General features: G+C 42.1%; 1 protein-coding gene and 1 long non-coding RNA gene across 2 annotated transcripts in view; both read left to right on the top strand.

The window, feature by feature from the left end:
- Window positions 1-3,114: 3,114 nt before the first annotated feature.
- Window positions 3,115-6,868, top strand: LOC118249483 (uncharacterized). The gene is made up of 3 exons (XR_004779101.1): window positions 3,115-3,245; window positions 3,908-4,000; window positions 6,080-6,868. It is a non-coding gene; the product is annotated as an uncharacterized LOC118249483 (long non-coding RNA).
- Window positions 6,869-14,942: 8,074 nt separating this feature from the next.
- Window positions 14,943-26,494, top strand: part of USP6NL (USP6 N-terminal like) — a 117,933-nt gene continuing 106,381 nt past the window's right edge. Inside the window, exons 1-2 of the mRNA XM_035549318.2 lie at window positions 14,943-15,102; window positions 20,211-20,300. Of these exons, the coding sequence (XP_035405211.1) occupies window positions 20,297-20,300 (4 nt within the window). The 5' untranslated portion in view covers window positions 14,943-15,102; window positions 20,211-20,296. The remainder of the gene's footprint in view (window positions 15,103-20,210; window positions 20,301-26,494) is intronic.

Below are 26,494 nucleotides of genomic sequence, written 5' to 3'. Positions count from 1 at the left end.
TTTCAGTTTTATTTTTGAAGGAAAAAGAAGGTTCAGGGAATTATGTTATCTGCCAGTTGCCCAGATCTGTCAAGGAGGTGAAAAGAAAAACTTAAAAGTTTCAGGAAAATTTTTGCTGAGTGGAACAAAAGGCAGCAATTAACACTTGCTCTGAGGAAAAGGCAGCAGCGTGAGTTCAGTGGCCGTCTACCTCATGTGATGGACCAGCCAATTCACCAGCATGCATGTGCCAATTGATCAGCATAGCTCAGAGCTAGACACAGCCCTACCTCTCATGTGTCAAATACAAATACTTTAAAAGAGGGGATTTTATCCAAGAGGAGACTCGTGTTGTTGGGACAGCGCGGTACTGAATTCCAATTTGTAGAAAACAATCTTCACCTGTTCTGTTGTCAAAGAAATAGCTTGTGATGCTATGTCCCTAACACTTTGAGTCACCTACCCTCTTACTGCCCCCAAACCCTCCAGGTCTCCCCATCGCCTGCCCATTAATTGAGCAAGATGTGCCGTGATGTGAAGGGTGCAGATTGGTGGCAGGTCAAACCCAGCAGATGATTGCTGAGTGAACTCTGCAGCTTTTCTCTTATTAGGGGCGATAATTTGGGTCTGTATCTGGCCATCAGTGCTCTTAAGACAGGTGGATACTGAAGATCACTGAGAACCCTAAGCTGCTGTCAAACGTAGCTGGAGACAAATTGTATGATCCGATTTCCAAATGAAACCAGGCTAAAGTAACCTCCACAGTAATGCCAGTCTCCTACATTTAAAATTATTCTTCTGTTTTCATGAAGAATGAAAACTCCTGCACTACAGTAACACTGCAGTAAACTAGTGATGTTCATTACGAGGTAACTGTTTTATTGAGAGCTGAGCTTATTAGTACTGGAAGATTCTTAATATGGCAACGGACTTATCAATTATCAATGACTGTTGTAATGAACTAATCACATTAGTGATTTTTTAGAGTTCCATTTATTTTAAACAGCCAACTGGCTAATTTATCTTTGCTTTCATTTTCACTTTTTCATTCTGCTTGTGTGAGAAACCTTTGTTTGGGTTTTGAAAGGTAGCAGGAAAGAATGTGTGCACACTGATTTTCCCCTTTATTCTCATCAGAGGCAAGGAAATCAAATGTTTTCCTGATTTACAGCCTACTTAATCCCACTGACATTAATCTACTTAAATCTGGGTACATCACTTTTCCAATGAGATCTGTACAATGTGCAAAATAGGAGGGTTTGGTTAGGTGCCTTTAAAAAACTGTACTTTAATATATCACTTATTTTAAAACATGGCTACCCACATCTCTCCTTCAATATTGATGCGCCTAGTTCTGGAGGTAGACAAAAAAAAGTCATTTCTACCTAGTATATTATTTAAATTCCACTTTCTTTATTTTCTTGTTTCAGTAGTACCTTGGTGCATGGCTTTTGTGCTAAGATTCTTGACACATTCAGCCCTAGGAACCTGGGCACCTCAAGAGCTTTCATGGAGACGAACAGCATATATTTGGACATCTGAGGTAAAACAAATATGTTTACATGAATTAATTGTGGCTGTGAAGTTTCTCAGGTTCTTCGTGCTTTCCATGAAAATAGAAATTTGGCTGTTGACAGTGGCATGAAGTTTCATTTGAATTGCTGAGGACGTAGCAGAATCTGACTTGCAAGCCAGCTTAATCTCAGTCCTGTTTGAAGTTGATGGCTGGATTCTTACTGACTTCATTGGCACAGCAACTCTCAAGCACTGAGACTGGTGGCAACTCACGACAGTCCCTGAAGACTTCACTTTCAGCTTTTGGATGGACAGCTCTAATACACCTGTGCAGGTTCAGGGCCACAACAGTACAAAATGGAATTCAGACAGCATCTTTGCTCCCCAGTGCTCCCAAAATTGCAGAGCAGTGTAAATACATAATTGCACATCTTTTTGATACTAAAAGACCAAGTACTTTCATTCAGTGCACATTAACATTACTCAGTAGTCTAGGTCTGGGTCAATCTATATAAGTGAAATTACAGGGACCTTAGGAAGGTAAATCATGTTTATTACATGAATGCATAAGGCTGAGAAAAGAATAGGCTCCCCCATACAAGACACTGTACTCCCTGCTCTAAAAAAGCTCGGAGCTGGAGAAAAGCAGCTTGATTTACATACACAAAGTGAAGGTAGCAATGTGATAATAGTAGACATGTAGGCTATGTAAGTATGTTGGTGATGTGAGACTAGTTGTGAGAATATAAATGGAAAGAAGGGAGGGTTGTTGGAGTAACAGTATCAGGAGGGGAGCAACAGCCAGTGAGCATGGGTGAAAACTGAGCCAAAACTAGAATGGTTCTGGGGGTGGCTGTCACTCCTGCCTCTGCAGCTGCTCTGAACGGTTGCTTTTTTCACTTCTCAGACTTGGTTCCCCCAGAAATGGGGTCTGCTGTCATTTTAGATGTAAGCCAGAATATGTATTATTTTTTTTTCTTTCCGAAGTTTCTTTTTAAGTTGACTAAATGCATTTCCAGTAACATACTGAAAATATTGCCCCATATCTTTAAATTTAGGAAACCAAGTTAGGTATTTACAAGCTAAATTAGAGCAAACCTAATGCTAGTTAAATGAAATGTGGCTGCTCACAACCTCATGGATAATGTGACAGAAAAAAAAGAGATGTTTTGATGCCCCCTTGTTTCTTCACTACATCAGCTCTATGCCACCTCAGGATTTATCCTACACTGTGGGAGTTCTCATGTAACACATTGAGCTGTCTGTTTGTTTCTTCCATCTGCTCATATCTGCTAGAGTAGGGATTAGAATTCATCTTGAGGAATCCCCATTTTCTTTTTATAGCTCCACACTGATTCACCATGGTAAGGGGTTCAGGTATGAGAAATGTTGCAGGCTGTGAACCACATCCTGCTGAGCTTTACACCTATAGCTTCTTCTCATTCCCAACAGACTGACGTGCATCCAAGAGGACAGTTTGGTCCTGTTCAGGTTATTAGATCTGCCCAGCTTGATATTGCTCAGAAATAGTTCTGTAGATTTTGGATGCCTGTTATTATGATTAGGAGTCTCAGTAGGAAGACACAGGCTTTTGACAAAATAATAATTCTCCTCTTCATATCCTCAGGCCTACAGTTCCCCTTTCAGTTATGTCCGAAATTGACAGCTGGAACAAAAGAGCTCATCTATTTTATTTGTATGGAGAAGTAATTTGTAGCTGCGTTTTGCCCAAGATGCAGAATAAACCAAAGGTAGTGGATTTTTTTTTTCCTTGTTTCTTTGATCAAAAAAATTTCTGCCCCACAAAAGGAAATAAAACAATGTCCGATCCGGCAAAGAACACTGTAAGGAATAAGATATTATTTAATATATTTTAAAAAAAGATCCAATTGCTTAGAAACTTTAGGTATAGCGGATCCAGCTGGGGGTAGGAGAATGCCATAGATGAGCCCATCTCAGTGTCCCTTCCAGCTATGTTTTCTATGATAATATGATTGGGAAGAGGATAATTATCAGCAATATCCAGTGTGAACACAGGAGCAGATTTGGAGTGCTGCCTGATTACAAGGTATTTGTCTAACACTCATCGTCATTGTATGAGAATGCCTTAATTAGCACTGAAAACATTTAGTTACATAGACTATCTCTGGTAAAAATAGATTGTGCTGCTGATGTTTTTTACAGTGCATTAAATGCTAAGTATTTAAACCCACACAGGCACACTGTGTCATCACCTGAGAACATTAGAATCTACAAATCCCTGATTTTCATTTGCAGCTGAAATACTGAGAATCATTAAGATGAATTGTTAATTTAAGGTATCAACCACACAGCAGATTTCAATACAAGGTAAACATCTTCTACTCAGTAAGGACAAATGATCACAAAGTACGTTTTATCTACTCAAAAACAGGTAATCAGCTTATAACCATGAAGAGGACAAATGATCCTGATCTATTTCTACAAAGGCAGATCCTGTTCTGGCTTCTGAGCAGCTGAGTAGGAGGTATGTATATAAAGATATAAAAAAAACAGGAGACAAGATACCGGACATACAGAACAGATTCCTGTTTGGCTCATATACTGATTTATATTCAGTTCTCAGTGCAGTTGAGATTATGTTTTCCAAACCCTTTGCTTCTCTTTAGTTCATCAAAGTTATTCAAATCTGGATTTGAAACCTGTGTTTCTACAAACTTGACTGGGAGCAGATTCATTTACCTAATGTGAAGGTTAGGCTCAGCCCGCAGATTAAGACACCTAAATTTAGGTGTCTGCACGTAGGTGTTTATGTGCGAGGTAGCTGTTGCGGCTCCCGTTGCAGTCAGTGGAGGTACCTACAGTTGGCTAGCTTAATAGCACTCAAGATTCATTGAGCATCTAGATGCCTATGTGAAGGTACGTGTTATCAGGTGTCTCAAGGTGCAAACCGAACTTGAGCTCAGGTATTTATAAAATAGACATCTAAACCTGAGCAGGTATTTATCAAGTGGCTTCCCAGTATAATCAATGAAAAAATGGTCAGTAGAGCTTAGGGTGTGATTAATCTGATCAAATACAAATATCTATTTTATAATGAGGTGAATCATGACCTGAACTCCTTTGACGAGCTCTCCAGCTACTCTAATGGGAGCTTAGACACCTGGCTTGCATATAGGCACATACATTGCAGACTAAACTTACATTTGTGTGATCAGTCTGATCCACGTGGCTATGAAATGATCAGATCCTTCTGCCTTCCTGCATGAAACGGGCTGTAGAACCGAGTTAAGTAGTCTCACAAAAATGTGGTTGTGACCCCACTTACCTATGGCTCACCCAGAGGCTCTGCACGTACCAGGCATTTCCAAGCTCTTCTACAAACTCTATACAGGGAGAAAAAAGATTCCTGTCTGCACAGCAAGGGGGGTTCCACAACAATACCTTCGTCCCATGGGAAGGAGTTGGGGGGTGACTGATGCAGGGCACAACATAATTAAGCCTCTGCACTTCAATGCAAATGTTCCAGAACTAAATTATCAAAAAAAAAAAAAAGAAAAAGAAAAAAAAAGATGCAGCCTGTGTGAGAGATTTTCATGATTGTATGGAAAATCCAGGATGTATTTTAAGTGTCAAATTGGGTGTCATTCAATTAACTGATACAATGGGTACATTGGCCCTGTCAGAGGATATTTCTAAGCACTTTTTATCAACTAATTTTAGTGGAGAGACAGTACAATGAACTAACTCAATTTTCTGTCTTTTCCCTTTATCTTAAGTGGGAGCAGCACTTTGTGTTTCCCATCGCCTCCCCTGCTTCTAATTAAAATTCAACTATGGGTCAAATCTTTGGCTGGAAAGAATGTATGCAGACCAGGCTCTGCCTTGTATTATAAAGTTACAAAAACAGGATGTATTTTATTTGACTGGAGTGAACTTAGTGGTCAGGGGTCATTTTCATTTAAGATATATTTTTTTTCTCATGGTTTTCAAATGCATTCTGTCTCTTAAAAGACAGTGAAAATAAGATGCATTTTTCTCAGCATTTTTTCTTAAGGATCTCAAGGCACTTTATTGGCAGTAGTTTGCTAAATCTTGCAGTATCCCTACACAGTGCACATATCACTGCTTGTTTGATCTTTTTCTCAGGTTTCAGTCTTATTTCCCTCCAGTGTGAGGGAAGAACCTAAGTGCTTCCCAACCTGTAATTACTACGAAGATACAAACATCATATGTTATAATGTACTAGTTATTTTTTTATGTTACTTTTTTTGTGGTTGTTGTTCTTCGTATCTCTCCCCAAACTGAGAATTGGTAATGGGTTCTTCCTTTATTTGAGTGGCATGCCATACTTTTCCCTTGTTTTTAGCAACTCCCCAGTGAGTCTCCGGTTTGCCCTGTTCCATTCATTCCCTCTGAAGTTTTGAAAATTCGCTTCAGGAAGATTTCATAATATGAGCTTAAGGAAAATAATATAATCTTGCTTTAAAACACTTCCTTCCTCTGTTTTGCTGATGAATTACAACAATTCACAATACCATCTGGCTAGCAACTGGTACGGGACTTATTTCATTGTTTTAAATGTATGTGTTTCTTTTGGTTGTAGAGCACGTAATACGAGGATTCCCTAACTGCTCTTCTGTGATCAGAGAGGTCCATGCTGCAACGTCAGATCAAGATGTTCCCAAACTATTGCAAGTGGGCTACAAATAGCTTTGGAAAATGATCTGTAGTGGCATAGTGAATTGGAATGTGAGTCCTGTGGTGGAGTATGAAATGGAGGTCTGAATTTTGTAGCTTGAGGCATTTTCTAAAATCAGAGAAAAATGTGCAGAGAAATATAACCTTATCCCATGTAAGTGGACAATATAGAAACTTCTTAAGCTCATAGATCGAATTCAAAATGAGAAAGGAAACTGTCGAATCCAGCTTTGTTGTAACTCAGAATAATGGAAATATAGCTGGTCTAGAAGCTTTTATGAACTTTCTGTGATCCCAGTTTTGAGGAGTCTCACAGAACAGGGTGGTGCTGGGTAACATAGCTTCCATTCCAAAATCCAAGTGACAAACTAAGCATGGTACAGTTCTGAATTTAATCACGCATTGTCCAGGAGTGTTGGTGATATGATGGGGAAGTGCAGCACCTGAACTTCTCATCAGATCATTTGAATCACTTAATGCATGAAGTGAGTAAGACTACAGGATTTTCTAGGTCTCCCTTCAAGCATATTTGATGCATATGTGAATATCAGACATTTAATACGTAATTTGAGACCTGATGCAGTGTGGATCCTAAGGTGGTGCAATTCCAGTGAAATTACCTCTCCTTACCCTACACCAAAAATTCATTTAATTCATTTGTGTGCTGTTGTCACAGGAAAATGAAGAAACAGTCAAAACAGTCTCTAGTGATTATGAATTTCCCTACAGCCATTACTGTAACGTGAACGTTGTCCTCTAAATGCACAAACTATTTTGCAAGAGAAATTCACTGTCTGTCCCATGAACAGATACTAATCTTTAGTGTCAGTGCTGCTACTAATACTAAGTGTCAGTGCTGCTCCAGCCAAAACCTTGCAGACCAATGTCATGTTTGGTGTTGATTTTTTGATGCAGATCTTTTGATCGCCAGCTTTTTCTTATATGCCGTGGCTTATAATAAGAGACAAAGGCTAGCTTCGCATTAATGACACAGCAGGTAAAGTTCTTATAATTTATTTTTAGTCCCCCAAACCATCCTAGTCTTCAGATTTAGATTCTTTAAAGCAACTGTTGTTCAACACATGATCTTTTCTTCCATGTTGCTTCCTTTATACACACTCATATAATTTCTGTATGAACTAGAGCATATCATAAAGCTGTGTCATATTCTTTTAATTTTTATACTGAAGGGTTTCCAATGGAACCTAACATAATTAGATTGCGTGTAATCTCTTCCCATTTTGATCCTATTCTCAAGAGTGTTTGCAAAGAAGCTTACTTGAGTCTTAAATGCACAACTTTAAATCGTGCTGACGGTGATAAGGGAAGCACACTCTTAAGAAAATATACTGATGTGTAGGACAAAACCTCATGACTTTACGAAATGAAGTAGGTATCTCCATTGGCAGTGTCTGTTTAGAGAAGCTTTAAAATCCTTGACACATGTTTTTTTAAACTTCTGCACAAAACCTGTAACACGTTGATTCAGAGTCTTTCCCTATCCAGTTCTCCCCTGAATCACCACTAACCCTTATTAATATCTGCTTGTAACAGGGGTCCCAAAGAGATGGCATAGTTTCTATTAAGGTGTCAGCCTTCAAGATAAACTGCAGTTTAGAAGTATTTTCAAAGAGCTATCACCTTCCTGGTAGTATATTAAAAGAGATTATGCATTGCCAGAGACAGCAAGCCTTGTCAGGTCAGGGCAAAACAACATTTTAAGCCAATTGGCTCATATATCTCAAGGTATGTTTGTCCTTGCACAAACTCACTTTCCCCTCAGCCCAGTATTTAAGAAAATCCACTTTTAATGATGTTGATCGATCTGAAGTATGGTCATATTGAACCCCACGTATTATTCTCAGGTTAGGGAAGGAGAAAAAATTCCAAATGGGATAGGAAATTATTGGATTATAAGAAATCTTTGAGGAAAAAAGCATTATCTTTGGTGTTTAGTGCCTCATCTTTCCTAAAACTCTACTTTGCATGATAATTTTGTGACGGAATAAAGCTTGTTTACACTCCATGGGTATTTGCCAAACATTTGGGAAGATTTGAGCTGCTTTACAGCCTAAAGCTGGCTTTGTTTGCCAGAGCTGAGGGGTGCCTTTAGTAACGACAGTCTCCCTCTCTAAAGGGTCCCGTGGCTTCCTTACAGGATGAAATTGGGCAACTGGTTCCTAGTAAGACCCGGTGTAAACACCAGCCCCAGCAGCATCTGTAAATGCATTTCCTTCATCAGTCAGGAATCTGCGTTACCCAACAGTCCCCAAATTTGGGCAGTCTTACTGCCAATCATGTGATGGCCCTACCACTGGAAACGAGCTCAGTTGGTTACGGGTGGGAAACATCCTGCAAGAGCTCAGCCAGACAGTAGTCAGCCTGTTTTGTTCTACTGTTGCCATATGGGCTTGGTCTGGGAAAAGATAAATGGATAAGACTTCCATTTTCCCTGGCAAGCTATTTCTCCAGCTAGAGCTTTATAGGTAAGCCTCATGCTGCTTTAACCTGAACAGGAGACCGAGTGAATGCTGAGTGGCTCGAGGCAACGGTGGAAGAATGTGCTTCAAAGCCTAACCTGCATCCCTCATTTCGTGCTGTGCTATATAAATTCCATATTACATGGAGCCTGGGAAAAGACTGCAAATACCCTGCTGCTGGAAAAAAAAAAAAAAAAAAAAAAAAAAAAAAATCATCTTTTATAAAGAGCTTTACCTGAACAAACTGAATATATTTATTTTTCGTCAGTCATTTACACTTCTTTGTCTGGTAGTTTCAGCAGCAAATGGAAAAGGTCAAAAAGATTTAACTTTTGCAGTACCTTAGACAAGTAATTACACCTTTTTCAGGATCCACTATTACAGCTCAGAGCATCTTCACGTTTCATTACATGCTCCTGTTTTCATTTGCTTGTAACTTGACGAAAATGTGTCTCTTTGAAGTTTTTGAATTTGTTGGTATCTAATAAGTTATGCTATTTCTGTTAACTTTGGGTTACTTCTGACATACTGGCGGTTATAGATGAATGATAATAAGTTTTACTCTAATAGTGACTGTGCTCTGAAAACTGTCTCTATAGAAGTGTCATGAAATTCCAGGTTCCTTACTGCAACTCTATATCAGACCTTCAGGGTTTACAAAAACACAAACTTCTATTCACTGTCTTCCAACTGCTGTCCTTAGTGTGGAAAACCACACTAAGGCACACAAAAATTTAAGCTAATGTTTTGTTCTGTTGTGCATCATTGCCAATAAATCTTCTGTCTTGTTATCTATTCCTTTTCCTTCTCTGTTCTGACTGTATTCTACCTTTCCTTGGTTTGAAAGGTAAATGATTTGATTATAGATTTTCTCCTCTTTCATCAGATCTCTTCTCCTTCTGCTGTGGGAGCAGGCTCAGATCTGGCTAGCAAGAATATAAAATTCTGATTTGGGAAAACACCCCGATTTCATGTTCAAAGACATCCTATGCTCCATTCTTCATACAACCACACACATCTTCTTCAGCCAGGTTTTCTAATTTTTGTATTTTCTATGTGCAGCCATCTTGCATTATCTATCTATCTAGTCAATCCACAAAGGAATCTCAGGGGAGTTCTACTACATGGTATATCAAGGTCAGTGACATTTTTGTAGTATTATTGGTATTGTGACATTTTTCAGTTCATTGAAAAACTACTTGGTATTAAGGAGACATTTTAAAATGAAGTGTATCAATGTATTGCACTTTGTTCTATGTGTACTTTTCATAGTTAACAAAAGAATACTGAAAGCTAAATCAACGTTTAAAAGGAGAAAGAAATGAGACAATTATTGAAGTACCAGAAGGAATAAGACAGAAGGAGGCTAATGGAAAAAGCCAATAAAATGCTAGAGGAGACAGAAAATTGGGGGGAAATAAAGGAAGGAGATGAAGAAAATCTGTCCTGACAGAGAGAGGGGACGGAAATAGCCCCTTGCATCAGGTGGCGACAGAAAGCACTGTGTACTTTCCAACCTGATTCACATGGCAGGAACCACCAGCAGCAGGAAGAGAGAACCGAATCAACGAAATCCTCAAAATCAGAGCTGGGCGACAATAGGACTGGGTGAGGGCAAGTGAACAACCAGACCCAAAAGGAATGGAAAACAGTAGTTTAGGCAGCCAGAAGAATTACAACAACGGGCTAACCTCCCTGCTTAAATCAGACTTCCACCCCTGTTTTTAATACATCTCTTTCTCAGGATTTTCAGTACAAGATGGTGGGCTGATGCTGCCACGCACGCACAGACAAACCTCTGCCTCGCTCATCACTTCTGCAGAGCGGGCTGGTGCTAAGCTCCTGTAAACATCTATGACAAGATCAAGCAAGTGATGGACCGAAAGTAACACCTGCAGCACAGACACCACAACTTTCATTTGGGGGAAAATAAACAAAAGCAAAAGCAGCAGGTGGCAGAACAGCTGAGTACATTTAATCTTATAAAATATTGATGCACTTTACTGCATGATACTGGGAAGAATAGCCATCTGGCACCTATTGTTCATAGGCCTATAAACACTTCGTATCAAATCAGATATTTTGAGTGATATCCTTTGTAATGATGAGAGTAGGTTTTAAATGTGACAAGCCTCAAAGCTTGAACAGGGAACTGTTTGAATTTGAGAGTAATAAACAGGTTTGCATTTGTTTGGATACCTGCAGGAGCTTCTGAGCCACTCACTCTCTGGGGTACGTGGCTGCGCATAAATGGTTTATATTTTGACTGACACAGAAAAAATATCAACTCATGCCTTAAAAATGATCTGTAGGCAGAAGTGGAAATGCCATATGCCACGGAAAATATGTTGAATTCCTGCACCACAGAAGCTAAGCCAAACCTGTATAGCACAAACACGAATTGAAAAGGAACAGTCCCAAAACAGGTTTTAAAATTTTTTTTAGGACCAATCTACTAACTGCTGTCTTTTGAGTCTGCAGAATACCTAATTTTGTAAAGTAAAAGCCATTCTCTTCAGGGCAGCGCTTGTGTCCTTATATGAATGTGTAACCTTAGCCCAAAGGTGTTCAGGGGCAGGCCATCATAGCAAAGTACTATGCTCCAAAACCTTCATGGACTTTTAGACTACAGTTGCCAATTCAAAGTCTATGTCTTTATTTTCAAAGCCATCAGCATTCTGAACACTTGGTCTATCTGATTAAAGCTCCATCAATGATTTGTTGAGGCAGTTGACAGCAAAAGATATAGCGCTATCTGGAGTCTGATCACTACCCAGACATACTGCAAGAACTTAAATAGTTTTTCACCTGAAGTGGCACCAATATGCACACTGCCTGCAGAGCCGAGCATGTTCTGACGACTTGTGAAGCCCAGGAAGGAATTTTGATGGGTCATCAAATTCATTCCCTTGTCCCAAGGCAAGATTCGAATCTCACAAGGCTGATTTAGCCAGGAATCCATTGATACGGCAAAGGCAGACTGCAAACGTAACTAACAGACAGACAAATTTATTTCAATGAGATGTTGCAGTTGGTTCCTATCATCCTGCACATATGCTTTGTGTTATGCTTAATTTTTGTAAATGGTGTTTTATTGAAGAGATTGGGTTTCATAAGCTTCATAGCTAAAAAAACAAAGGGCACGGTACATTGAGAAATAATTGCTGATGAAAATCTCGTATTTTTTACATTATGAATTCTTGTATTCCTTTGAAGTTCAGTAGGAAGATATTCCAATGTTACAAGGAACAGGATACTTTAAAATGGAATGCTACTATTCTTTTTTTTTTTTTTTTTTTGTCTATGGCTTTGTGATATTACTGCCAAATAACGTCAGTGGCCATGCAGAGTACTTGGCATCTTATGCACTATATCCTAAGTGTGGCCTTGACAAGACGAATCATTAATTTGTGTGGGGTAATTCGTGAGTATCTTTACTTCTGTGACTCCAGTCACAAATGTAGGTGGCTAGTACAGCATCTGAACTTAAACACAGACCAGGTCATCTTTTCAGGTAAGTAACTGGATGTTCCCTGACACGAACAGATATACCAGCTCAGAATGTAATTCAATGGAGGCGCCTAGACTGTATCATAGATGGGAGTCTGAGCCCAACAGAAACCCAAATGTGCCTTACGTCCCTTCCATTGAAGTTCACACTTAGCAAGCAAATTGCAGCTTTTGCATTTAGAGTGCAGGTGGACTCAACCCAGGCAGGTTTTCTACCATGTAAGCCACGCTGCTCATCCTACCTACATGACATGGAAGACAAATGCAGTAGGGAATTGCATGAAGCCCACACAGTATGGGGCTGGTTGGCAGGCTTCATAAAGGACTACTTCTGAGGACAGTGTAGACATAACAGGTGTCAAGGACCGGTAAAAACCATGGTGAGCTCTGCCTGCTTCCTGTGGCACAGCCCTGCAAAGACAGCAGAGACACAGGTGATGCCTCTTGCATGTCCATGAAATGCCCCATAGACTTTTAAGCATTATAAATAATAATGATTGCATATACCTTCTCAGACTAAGAACTGTAATAAAAATGGAGTGTTGCTGGAAATGCTATCGCAGGATTTGTATGTAGGAGTAGTGATAAAACAAGTATGATATCACTGTCAGCCACTTGGAAAGCTGTGATTTTAGAACAGTTCCACAGCCTAGTTATAGTATTACAACAGGAAACAATGAGCATATGGGAAACAAAAGCGATGATATATAGTTTGAGAATGTATGAAATACAGATTAGATGGTTTTGATGAAGCAGAGAGCTCCCTGTGGAAGACATTTATCTTAACTAATTAGCCATTTTGGGAGGAAACAAATCCCTAGCTTGAAGAAAGCTAAGTATGTTTTTATATTCTAACAGCTCCTGAAGTTTTAAAAAAGACAATTAAGACTTTAAATTGAAAGGACTCATATCCAACCACAGTATCCCTCTTGGGATTTATGGATGCTGACAGGCTAGTTAATCGCTATTACTTTCTGAAATGTATTGCAAAGCAATAAATGATTCATATTTTCTACTATTACACTTCCTCAGCACAAGAAGAGAGGAAACATTTAGACAAAAGTGATCCAACCTGCTACTGTCTTACTACTGTCTTACCACTCTTAGACATTTTCTTCTACATAACATGAATGTCAAATGCAACCACGCTCATACACAGCTCTGTACATTTGCTAGATTCTCAGAGACTGTGAGATGTGTTGGCATGAGTATTTGCCATTTCAGGGGATCCTACTTTCATTGTTCAAGCTATTTTTCCTCCAGAATGAGACAGAACTCTGAGGACGGAAGGTCTATTAAAAATGTTAATATCTGTGGAAAAGATTTACTGATCTCAGGCTAGCCAGTCAATAATTTTTCAGCTCATCTAATCTACCTTGGAATAATGGAGCACTGCTTTCTCCAACTTGTCATGAAATATTCGTGTATTACATATTTTAGTAAAAATTAATGTCAGAAGGTGCCAGCCCCACAACTCATAGTGCAAGTTGTCTGGAACTGCTTATTTTAGAGTTTATCTTTAGTAGATTATGCTAAATTCCTTGCTTAGTATTTGAATAGAAAGCATTTAAATATAATTATTACATGAACACTGGTTTGTTTAAAACACTCAAAATATTTACTGAACCTTGCTTTTGTTTGTACCATTACTGGATGTCTTTTAGTACTACATTTTAATTACTGTTTATTTAATCTGTATTTCTAATGTGAAATCATATTTTATTGCTACTTCAAATTCCCTCTTCACCACAATGCTTTCTTTTTACTCCAAACTGGCCTCTTTCCGGTAACCACTTCACTGTGGCATTTGAGACGTCTCATAGCATAAAGCAGCTGTCACATTTCTCTGCTTCTTCCCGTCGGGTTTTGTTTGTAACTCAGTTTAGTGCCCCATGCAAAGCACAGCATGCATACGCATATGGTGCCTGCACGCAGTGAGTGGGAGGACTCTGGCATTGGAGGCTGCTCAAGGAAGGGGTAGGTTGGGAGCTTTCTTCTCAGAAAGAGCAGTCAGGCGTTGGGACGGGTTGCCCAGGGAGGTGGTGGAGTCACCGTCCCTGGGGGTGTTCAAGGAAAGCTTGGACGTGGTGCTTGGGGACATGGTTTAGTGGTGACATTGGTGGTCGGGGGGTGGTTGGACCAGGTGATCTTGGAGGGCTTTTCCAACCCTAATGATTCTGTGATTCTGTGATCAAAGCCATCCCTCTTTTGATCCAAGGTGGAACGGGCAATCAGGTTATCCATTTTTATGTACTTATATGTACAGGATTGCGGAGTTCACCCATAGAGCTACATTTCGTATCACTATCCCGTGGTGGTGCCTTATCAGAGAGAACCAAAAAAGGGAAGGAGTTTTAAAAATGAGGGTCTTGGTAGCTCAGGCAGCACAGCCTAATGGGTAAGCTGGAAGAGGGACAGTCCTGCTTCGTGTTTTCCGCCTTTATTTCTGAGACTCCTCCTCACGCCCAGTGCCACGCCAAGGCAGCAGAGTTAGCCAGGCGGGTGCTGGCTTCGCCCTGAAGCCAAACTCCCGATTCCCACCGCCTTTCCCATCTGAAACCCACACAGAGCCCAGCCGAGGGCCGCCTCCCCTCGCTGCCCGGCCTCCCCGACCACCCTGCCTCCAGGGGGGCCTCGCTACGAGCCCAAAATGGCTGCGGAGGGAGCGGGGAGCGCGGCCGGGGCCGGACGGCTCCGCGCCTCGTTGCGAGCACAAAATGGCGGCGGCGACTCCGGCTCTGCCCTGAGGGGACGGCGCCGGCCGGGGAGGGGAGGGGCGGGGGCGGGCAGGGTTTCCATAGCGGCGGCCGCCGGTGTCACACCGGGGCGCTTCCTGGTCGGAGGCCGCCGAGCTCCGGGGCAGAGGAGCGGGGAAGGGAGGAGACAAGGACGGAGGCCCCCGGGAGGAGAAGGAGGAGGAGGAAGGCGGCGAGCAAAGGTAGGGGCGAGCCGGCCATTGCGCGCCCCCCCTCCCCCCTATTTCCCGAAGTGGACTCGGCGGGGTCGCTGGGCGGACGCTTCCATTCGGGGGGCGGCGGGGGGGGAGGGGGAAAACTGCGGACCTCGCCGTTGAGGCGAGCGGGGTGGGACAGAAGTTCCTCGAGAGCTCGCGGATGGGGGAGGCGGGTACTACCATCCTCCCCGGGGGGGGGGGGGAACCGCGCTGCGCGCCCCCCCCCCCCCCCCCCCCCCCGGCGGGGTCGGGAGGTGGAAGAGGCGGGAGCTGGCTCCCGTAGAGTACTGAGGTGCTGCGGGCTGTTCCATTCCCAAAGCGGGGGTGTCTGTGTGAGGGAAGGACCCTACTATTCCTGCCGGGGGGGGGCAGCGTGTGGGGAGCTGTGCGGGGGGTGGCTGTGGGAATCCCACCTGGAGATGCCCCGGGGGCTTTTTGTGAGCTTTAAGTGAGGCTCTGGGGCTGTGGAGGGGGAGGACACCCCCTGAAGTGACCCCCCAGCTTGGTGAGGGGCGCGCAGCCCTGTGAGGGGCTGTGGTGGTCGCCTCAGCTGCTGCTGTGGGGTCAGAGGGTGCTGTGAGGGCAGCCTGAGGGGTGTGGGGGCACCACACGGTGTGTCAGGGCACCACGGTGGGTCGGGCAGCCCTTCGGGGCTGTCAGCACACGGGCACTGACTCCCTGAGGGCCTCCGTCCTGTCAGGGTGACAGGGCCTGGGTGCACTGCGAGGCTGTGCCGCCACCCAAGGCGGGAGCAGGGAGGTTTGGGGTGGGCGAAGTTTGGGTTTAATGGGACTTCTTGGCACTGCTGCTCGTTGTACCTGCTGCCTCGGCTGCTTTTCGTAATGCCTCAGGTATGTGGGGAAGAGCACCAGCCTCAGAGCCGCAGTCCGGTGCAGGAGGGTCCGCAGTCCTGTGAGTGGCTTCCCAACAGGCTTCAGGCTCTGTGACCCTCGGTCTGTGCCGGGGCTATCAGCGAAAGAGGAAATTATCAGATGTTTGGTGTCTCTGGGCGATGTGGGTGGTTGCCTGCTGGAAACCACCGCAGTCACTGAATCGCAATGGGAGCGAGAGTCAGGTGGTGACTTAAAACGCTGTTGCCAAACTCCCGTACCAGCCCTGTGCCTGTACACACCGAGAGTAACTTTCTCTGTGCAGCTTTCTGCTTGGCGCAGGGGGCTGTGCAGAAAGCTGTCTATTAGTACGAAGCTCATTTTTAGCTTTCACTGAGTCAAAGTGGAACAAAAGCATGAGTCTGCCTTGCTCACAGTGAGCGTATTTTGTGGAGGCTCAGTTCAACGCGAACGCTTCCATTAACTAATTTCGCTGTGTGGTTACTTAGTTTGATGCGGAGCCTGCAACCTAGGGCTGCTGTGTGACAGTCGAAACTCAAACTCTCGCAGGCATGTGTGTGTTGGGCAGCGCGGCCAATCAGCAGTGCCTGAAACTCAAAGCAATTTGCTTGGACGCTTTGTAGTGTAAATATTCCTGCAATGAACAAAGAGGAGGGTGTGCCCTTGTGCTTGTTTCGTTTGTGTTTCGATGTGCTTCCTCATTTGTGGCCAGTCAATGATTTGGTGAAGGTTCTGAAACAGTAGCAGCCTGACTTTGCTGTGAAATGTTGCATTCTCAATGCAATAGGCATTTTACTCAGCTAGGATGTTCAGAAGCTAGGTGCAATAATCAGATTTTTTGTTGTGTTATTTTGCTAATAGCTGTGCTGTTAAATGGCTTAGTCTTGCTTCTTTGTAGCTTCTCTTGTTACTGATTATAACTTTGAAATTAATTCAGCTTGGATGCAATGGAAAGTAAGTGTTTAGCAGAACTGCCTTTTAACCAGCTGTTCATTTATTTGTCCTCTGAGTATAAGCATGGAAGCCAATCATTTTGGACTTAATGTTTTGCCAGCCAGCCAGCTATAAAGCTTTAAAACATGTGCTTTTGAAATCTCTGGATCTGTTTTCTTTGAGGGGCACTAATGTTTTGGTTTAAAGAAGAAAGTAAATGACAGTAAAATACTGCTTTGTGCAGGCAGGCTCCATTTAGACTGTTTTGTCTCTTGTGCGTGCACGTGTGCTGTAAAACCAGTGCAGTTGCGTGCTGTTCCTTTGGTTTCTGGGTCTTGGGAATTGGGGATATAAATTTGTAGTGTTAACTCCTTTGGTATCCAAGTTAAATAGATGCTACAGTAATGTACACACGGACTGGACTAGAATCTTTCACTGACGAATTAAAGGGAATCTCTTTCTCTGGATAGAGTCACTATACATGGACTTATGCTGTAACTTCCTTTTACTCTGGTTTATACTCATCATACTGAGACAGAATATTGGGTAAAAAGGAGACCTGGCATTAGTTGTAGAAACAGATAATTGAATGTGTTATTAGGATGCTCAAATTTGAAGTTGTAGAGAACTTCTCCCAATTCCCGTATCCCATTCCGCTCTTAGTTAAAATGCCAGTAGTTTTGCAATTATTGAATCTGAGTATCACCGAGGGCTAGTAAATGTGTTGTTAGTAGGGGAAATACTGGGTTGGATACACGGGTTGCTCTTCAGGAACAGAGAAGGTTCAAAGGTTTGTGCGTGGGTTTTTTATAGGCTTGTTAATGGCAAGAGGATGTCAGCTACTGTCTTGAATAAAAATACAGTTTTTCAAGATGGTATCTGTAAGCAGGACGTTCAACGGGAACGTTCTTTCTTTCCCCTGTTGCATAATATTTGGTAGTGTTTGTGTACAGGAGAGAACACCGCGAGCATTCAAAGCAATCAGGTTGTTGGTTAAGAAAGCAAAGTGACAGCGGTTTAGTTTCCTAACACGCATCCTTAGGAAAAACATCAATATTGTATTGCAATAGAAGGTACAGACTTTCTGGTACTTGGCAGTGTCGACTTTTCCTGACTTTCCAGTACTGCTTGCTGTGCTCCAAATTACAAATGAAATATGAAGCTTTCCTTTTTGGGGAAGTGGGCACTTTCAAATAGTCTAAGAAAAAAGCCTTCAGGAAAGTGCTCGAGTTAGGAACAAGGGAAGCATAAAGCACATCAGCAGTGGTATTTCAGAGAATAAAAAATAAATGTAACTGGAAACTTTTATTGGCTAGTGAACAGGTGTTAGCAATGGCTAAACAAAATATTTAGATGCAGAAAGCAAGATTGCAAGAACACTTTATGCGTGGAAGTCTAAAATCAAGTCACCACGGTATACTGAAACATTCAGTTCTCGTAGTTATGGCACAGTTTTAGGTAGCATATAGCTGCTATATTCTTCACCACTTGTTTCCTTAGTTTTACGTGACTAGGTTTTATGATATGATGGATAATTATGCTGTTATTATCATGAAGTGATTTTCAGAACTGGTGCTTTGTTTTTTTTCCGTATGAGTAGCCTTTTCCTGTACATACAAACAATAAACCGTCACCTAATGCGATGTCTCTGAGGCCAGGTCATACTTACAAAATAAGGTGAGGCTGTACCGTAGGAAAATCAGGTTGAATTGGAGAGACCAGTCTTCCAGTTGACTCTGCATAAGATGGAAGAACAATTTGGGCACAAAATTAGTGTGGAGCTCCAACCAAAAGTGCTTTGGACCTGGGTGGTGTGCCGTCTGTAAGGCTCGTTTGATGTTCTTAACATAATAACTGTAATTAGTCTGGTAAACGGGTAAATGTCCTGGGAGTTATATTTGCTAATTTTGACATCAGTAGTCAAAAGAAAACTGACAAGACTGCAGCTCTAATGGTACGTTTTAACCAGACACTTGATTTTCGATTAGGCTGCGTGTACTTAAACGTTTAATTTAGCAGCCGCTCAGGGAGAATTGACGGGACCTGCAATTCAAACTGTTGCTCTTCAGTGATTGCACCATCTAATGGCTTTGCGTTCCTCTTTTTTATAATGTTTGCATACATGTTTCTGCGGCACGATACCGTTTTCTTCCCCTATTAAGCCTCTTCCCTCCATTACTTTTAAAATGTTGGTTTCAGTGAGTTCTGAAACTGACGGCTTCCTTTTGGCTGTCAGAACATTTTTTTTTTTTTTTTTAACTGGATTTAGCAATTGCTATATCATCTTCTTGTGATGTCAGCCCAGGCCTATGAAAAGTCGTCAGCTTCTTGGCACGTGCTGTAAATCCGTCTTATTGTTGTTGTTATTTTTAAGCCTTAGGAGATCAGGAGTGTTGAGACTTGAAATCTGAGTCAGCACGAGATATGATCTGGCTGGCTGAACACAGGTGGTCAGGTTCAGCAAGTTCTCGTTGGTTTGAAAAGAGGAAATAAATCAGACTATGCCTTAACTCTGTGCAGGTATTAGAGGAAAACTTTATGGTTTCATAGATATGTTTGTCTTTTTTCCCGGGTCTCAACTGTGAGGTGAAGTTATTTCAGTGTAACTGTTTTATCAGATTGCTTTTAGCAGCAGGATGGAGATTATGCAATATTCTTTTAAAAAATGTACTTGCTGTGCTGTCGTTGTTGAAGATTAAGTCCTGCATGTTTCGCTCCACGGGAAGCCAGCCCTGTTGTTAGTGAATCCATAGCTGCCCTACTTAGGTGCCTTTTCCTCCTTTCAATTAGACTGAATGATCCCCTGCTTTACAGTTACTAGAAATTGTAACTTTTTCATGTTTTGTTTCTGAGGAAGTGCAGGATGCTAGTGCCAACCCAGGTTTATGTAGTAAATTTCTTTGTAGCTCTTGTGTTTCAAAGAGTATCTCTTTTATTGCATCTTCTTGTTAGCTGATGTTGTTGAGGGGAAATACTACCTGATGGTGTTTTTAGTTACTATATCTATATCATAGTCTTTTAATTTCTTGAGAATGTTTGTTATCTGTTGGGAATGGTTAGTGTTTCTGAACTAATCCGTGCAAACAAGTTTGTAATATTAACGTTAGAAGAAAGTACACATTTTGAGTTGATAAACTTCAAAATATAACCGTAAGCAGTAAAGTTCCTCAGTCATAACAAATATGTTTTGGTGTTCTTTATATTTTTTACAAGGAAGATTGAAAAGATAATAGGAGAGAGTTTATGTATAACATTTACTTATTTAAAGCTGAAAAACTCTTTCTTTCTTTCTTTTTCTACTATCATCAGGACATGTATACCTCTGAGAAACTTTCTCCAACAAGATACCTTGCTTCAAGACCTGCCTTGGATTATATGCAAAGAAGTTTCCAGTCATGAGTGAGTAGATTCCTTTATTGAAAACAAACGTTTTGCTTGTAGTTGAGAAGAAATTTTCTTCTGTAATGAGCTTTGGAAGGTGGTCCTTCCTTCAGAATATTCTACTGAGTTCTGCCTCTTCAGTCCTTCGATAATAGACGCCAAGATTGGCAGATACTGTTCTTCACCTGCAAAGGTTTGATCAATGTGTGCTCTGTAAGGCTTCTGTGTTGGTAGCCTGGTGTCGTTTTGAAGAAGGCGAGTTCTGAAACAAGCTGACCTTTGTTTTTTCTTCAGCGTAAACAAAATACACAAATGTGAGGGGAAAATGTCTTGGGCTTGCTCAAAAACTCCAAAATAAGTGAATGTCCAGTAAGTTCAAATAGCTGGTAAAAATCCAAAATAAAATGAATGGACTTCATTTTATGGGGAAAATAAATATATTACTCAAATGGCAGTATAGAGGTCTGGTCCCAAAAGAATGTTGGCATGTGTTAGGAAGATATAAGCCACAGAAAGCTGTGACTGAGGATCTGTTTTGGTGGAAAAAACCATGAAAGCAGAAGTTCTGTTTCAGACCGTAGCTGATGGTTAAGATAATCACTTTTTAGCAAACTGTTTTGAGTGAATGTCTTTCATAAGTTTTTGTAGATGTGAGACTACTTAATATAAATCTTGGCAGCAACGTTACCTAGCCTTGCATCACACAGGAGTAACGATATAACTTCCTAAGCACAGGAACTGTGTTTATAATACAGCTTAGTTTCAATACAACTATACCAAATCTGTTAAAGAATAAGCATCTAATTCGTAGGATAATTATACCCTATGTTAGCAAAATAAGTCTGTTTGATTCTTCCGGCAGGAAGTGACTAAAAGAAAATTCTTGGTTGAATTTCTTGTCAAGAACAAGCTTTGTTTTTTTAGTATGAAATCTGAAAAAAAAAAAAAGATGGAAGAAATGTTTGCTAATTGCAGCAAAGAGAGAACACACCAAGAAATGACTGAAAGAAGTGCTGAATTTCAGGGTCTGTGCTTAGTGCAGATAGAACTGTTTTAGTACCTTTAATAGAATTATATCTGTTTTCCTTCGTATTGCTGTTCACACTTGTTTGTTTTCTGATGTTTTAAAGTATTTGAAGTTTGGCATAAATGACGACTTTACGAGCAGTAATTCACGTACCTGAATATCCTGACTTGTCAGACGCTGCTGTATTAATCATCATTCATTTTTAGAGCATCTCGTGCTGTCATTGCCTAATGGATAGTCTTAAATATATTTGTCTTTTTACCTTTTGAATTATAGTTGCGGTGTTGTGTGACTCACCACGGTGTTGCTGTGATGTTGGTTTGAGTATAACAAATGCTGTCATTACTGGAGCAAAACACCACTGATTTTGATAAGATCTTGACGTGATTTTACGCTGGAAGGTTTGCTCTGTATTGGGAAGGATACCTGTATTCAAACGGAAGGTAACGCTTCGGCAGCGCTTTTTGTGGTGGTTAATAATAATGTTAAGCAAAACGCGGTCTCCTGTTTGCGGGAAGAGCACCACGTTCCCGCGTTAGATGAGATGCCGAAGCCTGCGCCGAGTGATGGGCTTCAAGGACACTACTTGAAAATGCTGCTTTTTTTTAAACATTTGAATTAGAAGAGATTCAATATTTACATTGGGCTGTTCTTGGACTTCTTAGCTTACTGTGTATTTCAGAGAAACTTGAACTATAAGCTCAGTATTTGTAGCTTTGTGCTTCTTTCCACTAAATACGTTATTGTACAAGGTATTTATCATCTTAACAACGTACATTTATCTGCATGCTTCTGGATGTGAAAGCTTATACACAAAATACGTGGTAGCTAGAATAGTTAGAAGCGTTGAAATGATGAGAGTCTTTAACACTCCAGTATGCCAAACGTGTGCATCATCTAGTGAAACTCAAAATGAAAACCTTTCTAAAGGGAAAATCTAAAATGCAGGGACATCAAACTTAAGAAGTTTAATGTTGTGTTGGTCAGAAAATTCGGACTGCTGTTATGTACAAACTATGTTATAGAATACTACTTATTTTCTTGTGGTAGAATCCCAGATTGGTTTGGGCTGGAAGGGACCTCAAAGCCCCCCCAGTGCCACCCCCTGCCATGGGCAGGGACACCTCCCACCAGCCCAGGCTGCCCAAAGCCCCATCCAGCCTGGCCTTGGGCACTGCCAGGGATGGGGCAGCCACAAACCTTACCCTCTTTTAGTTTAAAGCCACTCCTCTTGTCCTACCACCACACCCCCTGACACAGAGTCCCTCCCCAGCTCTCCTGCAGCCCCTTCAGGCCCTGGCAGGCCGCTGTGAGGTCTCCCCGGAGCCTTCTCTTCTCCAGGCTGAACACCCCCAGCTCCCTCAGCCTGGCTCCAGAGCAGAGGGGCTGCAGCCTCTGATCATCCTCGTGGCCTCCTCTGGACTCGCTCTGATACATCCCTGTCCTTGTGCTGGGCCCAGAGCTGAACGCAGGCTCCAGGTGGGGTCTGAGGAGAGCAGAGCAGAGGGGGACAATCCCCTCCCTGCCCCGCTGCCCACGCTGTGTTGGTGCAGCCCAGCACACGGTTGGCTTTCTGGGCTGCAAGTGCACATTGCCGGCTCGAGTTGAGTTTCTTGTTAACCCCCAGGTCCTTTTCCTCGGGGCTGCTCTCCATCCATATCCTGCCCAGCATGGATTTGTGCTTGGGATTGCCCTGGCCCAGGTGTGGGACTTGCACTTGGCCTTCTTGAACCTCTCAGGCCCGCCCAGGTCCCTCTGGATGCCATCCCTTCCCTCCAGTGTGTTGACCACACCACACAGCTCGGTGGTGTTGGCAGACTTGCCAAGGATGCATTCAATCCCACCGTCCATGCCACCAACAGAGATGTTAAACAGCGCCGGTCCCAATACCGACCCCTGAGGAACACCACTCGTCACTGATCTCCACTTGGACAGGGAGCCACTGACCGCAGCTCTTTGAGTGTGACCATGCAGCCAGTTCCTTACCCCCCAAGTGGTCCATCCATCAAATCCGTGTCTCTCCAATTTAGAGACAAGGATATCGCGAGGGACAGTGTCAAATGCTTTGCACAAGTCCCGGTAGCTGATGTCAGTTGCTCTTTCCCTATCCCCCAGTGCTGTAACCCCGTTGTAGAAGGGCACCAGATTTGTCAGGCACCATCTGCCCTTAGTGAAGCCCTGCTGGCTGTCCCCAGTCACCTCATTTTCCCTGTGCCTGAGCATCGTTTCCAGGAGGATCTGCTCCATGATCTTTCTGGGCACAGAGGTGAGACTGGCTGTCCTGTAGTTCCCTGGGTCTTCCTTTTTCCCTTTTTAAAAACGGGGGTTCTGTTTCCCTTCTTCCAGTCAGTGGGAACTTCACCGGGCGGCCACAACTTCTCAAACACGGTGGAGAGTGGTGTAGCAAATATATCCGCCAGTTCCCTCAGGACCCACCAACGTATCTCATCAGGGTCCATGGACTCGCGCACCTTCAGGTTCCTCAGCTGGTCTCAAACCTGATCTTCTCCTACACCGGGCAGTTTTCATTCTTCCAGTCCCTGCCTTCCCCTTCTGGGGCTTGGGCCGTGTGGCTGGAGCTCTTGCTGGTAAGACTGAGGCACAAAAAGTCACCGAATGCCTCAGCCTTCTCCATGTCCTGGGTAACCAGGTCTCCCGTTTCCTTCACTTGGCGCAATGTATATTTCCACTGCTGCTTGGGAAGGACTGGTCTAGAATCTTGGTCCTAAAATGAATCCTAAAAATCACTTCTCTAATATCTGCCCTAAATTTATTCACAGGCAGTTCATATACATTTGATTTTCTGCCATTCTTAATCGTTAGCTAGAAGAGCTGCTTCTACCTTGCATCAGATTTGTTGTTCTAGCAGTGTTAAGAAAGCCCAATATTTTTATTGAAGCAGCTTCTAGAAGCAGTCTGTGATATCGTGGTACTTAAGAAATACAACTTCAGCTTATTTCTAAGCAAATGGCTGGTTAAAATTTTGCAGAAAGTGAGTGGGGGAACACTTGCTGTTGTATAACTTCTAATAGTTGCCAGGTGCCTGGGTAAGTGCCTTGGATCCTGATTTGTTGTATCTGCAGGACTGGAGAAGAGCACTGGTAGAATTGCCAAGTCCAGCACCCATGGCAGCTGGTTTTTGCTCGTGGGCAATACAAAGAAACTGAAAAGGCGCTAAGACAGGCGGGCTCTCTTAAAGCTTTTATTTCTGTGGAAGGTTTTTATAAATGTCTGCTTTCATAAATAAGGCGAAGATTAATCCATATTTCAAATTACGCTGTAGCGTTGTGACCTTGTTATCCTGTGAGGCACAGATGCTTAAAGGGGTGGGTATGCAGCGTACCCAGGCTAGATCTTGATTTATTTTACGCTTAAAGATAGCTTGTCAGAGAAACCTTGGCTGTATCTAACCTGCCAGAAGTGTCACACCACTGGCAGAGCTGGTTTAATCTCTTACATTTTCTCCAGTTGTTGACATTTAGCTGCCAGAAAATGTGTAGTGTCATGATAAAAATTCTTAGGCTTATAAACAGTGCTCTTTATGTTTGGGAGTTTTCCTGTGCTTTCTCCTTTGAAGAAAGGTCAGCGCGATGAACTTGCTTGAGCTGCCTGCAATGAACTTGGTTTGCAAACAATTAAACTAAATGTTAGCATATACTGTTGCAACAAGCTGCTGACATCTTCATTTTTTTCCCTTAAATGTATAGCATGCAGTGCCAACTTTTTTCTTTAATTCTGCTGTCATAATAAATTCTACAGCATAATTCCTTCCTGACTGTCTTTCTTCTAGTTTTGTTTCCCACACCCTAAAAACGTAGACTGCGTGCAGTTGGGAAGTGAACCTGCTATTCTTCATGCTTCAGTGTAATCTGTTTAGGTTTTCTTTGTGACCGACTGAGCACAGGGGCGCGTTTTGTGTGTTTGGAGAGACGCTGTGCAGTGTAACCTTATATTTTGGAGTTGGTCAGTGTGGTCTGGTAATGAGGTGGGAAACCTTTTGCTCTACCAGTTCAAATCAAGACCGTGACGGTGTGATTAAAGGCTGCCTCTCTTTGATGGTTCCTTATTTTCTTGACCTCTCATTACAGCTGGCTTTCTAGTGTGTGTTTATGGAGAAACCTTAGCTTTTGTGATTTTGAAAAACAAAAACACACCAAAAACCACGTTTCCCTCCCTTTCTGAGTTCCTGTAGCACGTGTAAAGAAATATATTTGGCTGTCAGCTTCTGTGTTCGTGAGTAATAAATTTGGGAATTAAAACAAATGACCTGTTCAGGTCAACCTTAAAGATGTAATGCTTTAGCAAGTATGCATTATTATATCTCTTTGCAACTGAGAAAAGAGTCCTTTGGATTTATGCAAAAACTCCCAGGCTAAGAAAAGTCTGTCTGGTTGAGGCTGCCTCAGTTTCCCCCTCACCCCTTTCAATCTGTCCTCCTTTTATGCCAGAATGAATTGATAATGAACTGAGGAGCAAGGCAAACAGTTGATAGATTAAATGCTGAGAAATAGACAATGACCTGTATCTTGAAGGATAAGGTGGTTACACGTTTTGGGTAGTCTGGAAAAGTTGTTGCGAATAATGTTAAGGTTGATTCATGCAGCTTACCAGGCTTTTTAGTCATCAGGTGTTTTCAATAAGCCGAGATTGAAAGAAGGGAGAAGACTTTGTGATTCACGGACAAAATTGCCTGCTGGAGGAGGAAAATGCGAAAGTAAGCTAAACTATGTTTCTAATGAATAGCTAAGGGATGTCGGATTATTTTCTTATATTGCAAGCTAAGGTTTTGTTTTATTTTTTTGAACCAAGTATGCTGAACACCCATTTTAAAAATATAAGCTTGAAGATGCAGTGTGTGAAGTGTTTTCTGTAGCAATTGTTCTGATTTCACTGAGGAATTATATCCTAATCTCTAGAAATACTGTCATTTGAGAAATAGCGAAGAAGCTATTGCCTCCTGGGTCATCTTCACTGAAATTTGTAGTAGTAGTTCTTTATGAAAAACCTATTCAAGGTCTGAATGATAAAGGGCCATAACGCAGGTTTCAAAAAGCTTAATTTGAAGACTTGGGACACTTTAAAAAATACTTTAAGAGTTAAACAGTTGAATCGCAGGGTTTTTATATTGGTATCTGCAAGAGAATGAAATTCACAAGATACTTTTGTGAACCAGGAATCTCTTGCA

The sequence above is a fragment of the Cygnus atratus genome, chromosome 1 (genome assembly GCF_013377495.2).
Source record: "Cygnus atratus isolate AKBS03 ecotype Queensland, Australia chromosome 1, CAtr_DNAZoo_HiC_assembly, whole genome shotgun sequence".
Classification (NCBI taxonomy): domain Eukaryota; kingdom Metazoa; phylum Chordata; class Aves; order Anseriformes; family Anatidae; genus Cygnus; species Cygnus atratus.
The sequence above is the reverse complement of the archived record's forward strand: the minus strand, read 5'-3'. Positions and strand labels throughout refer to the sequence as shown.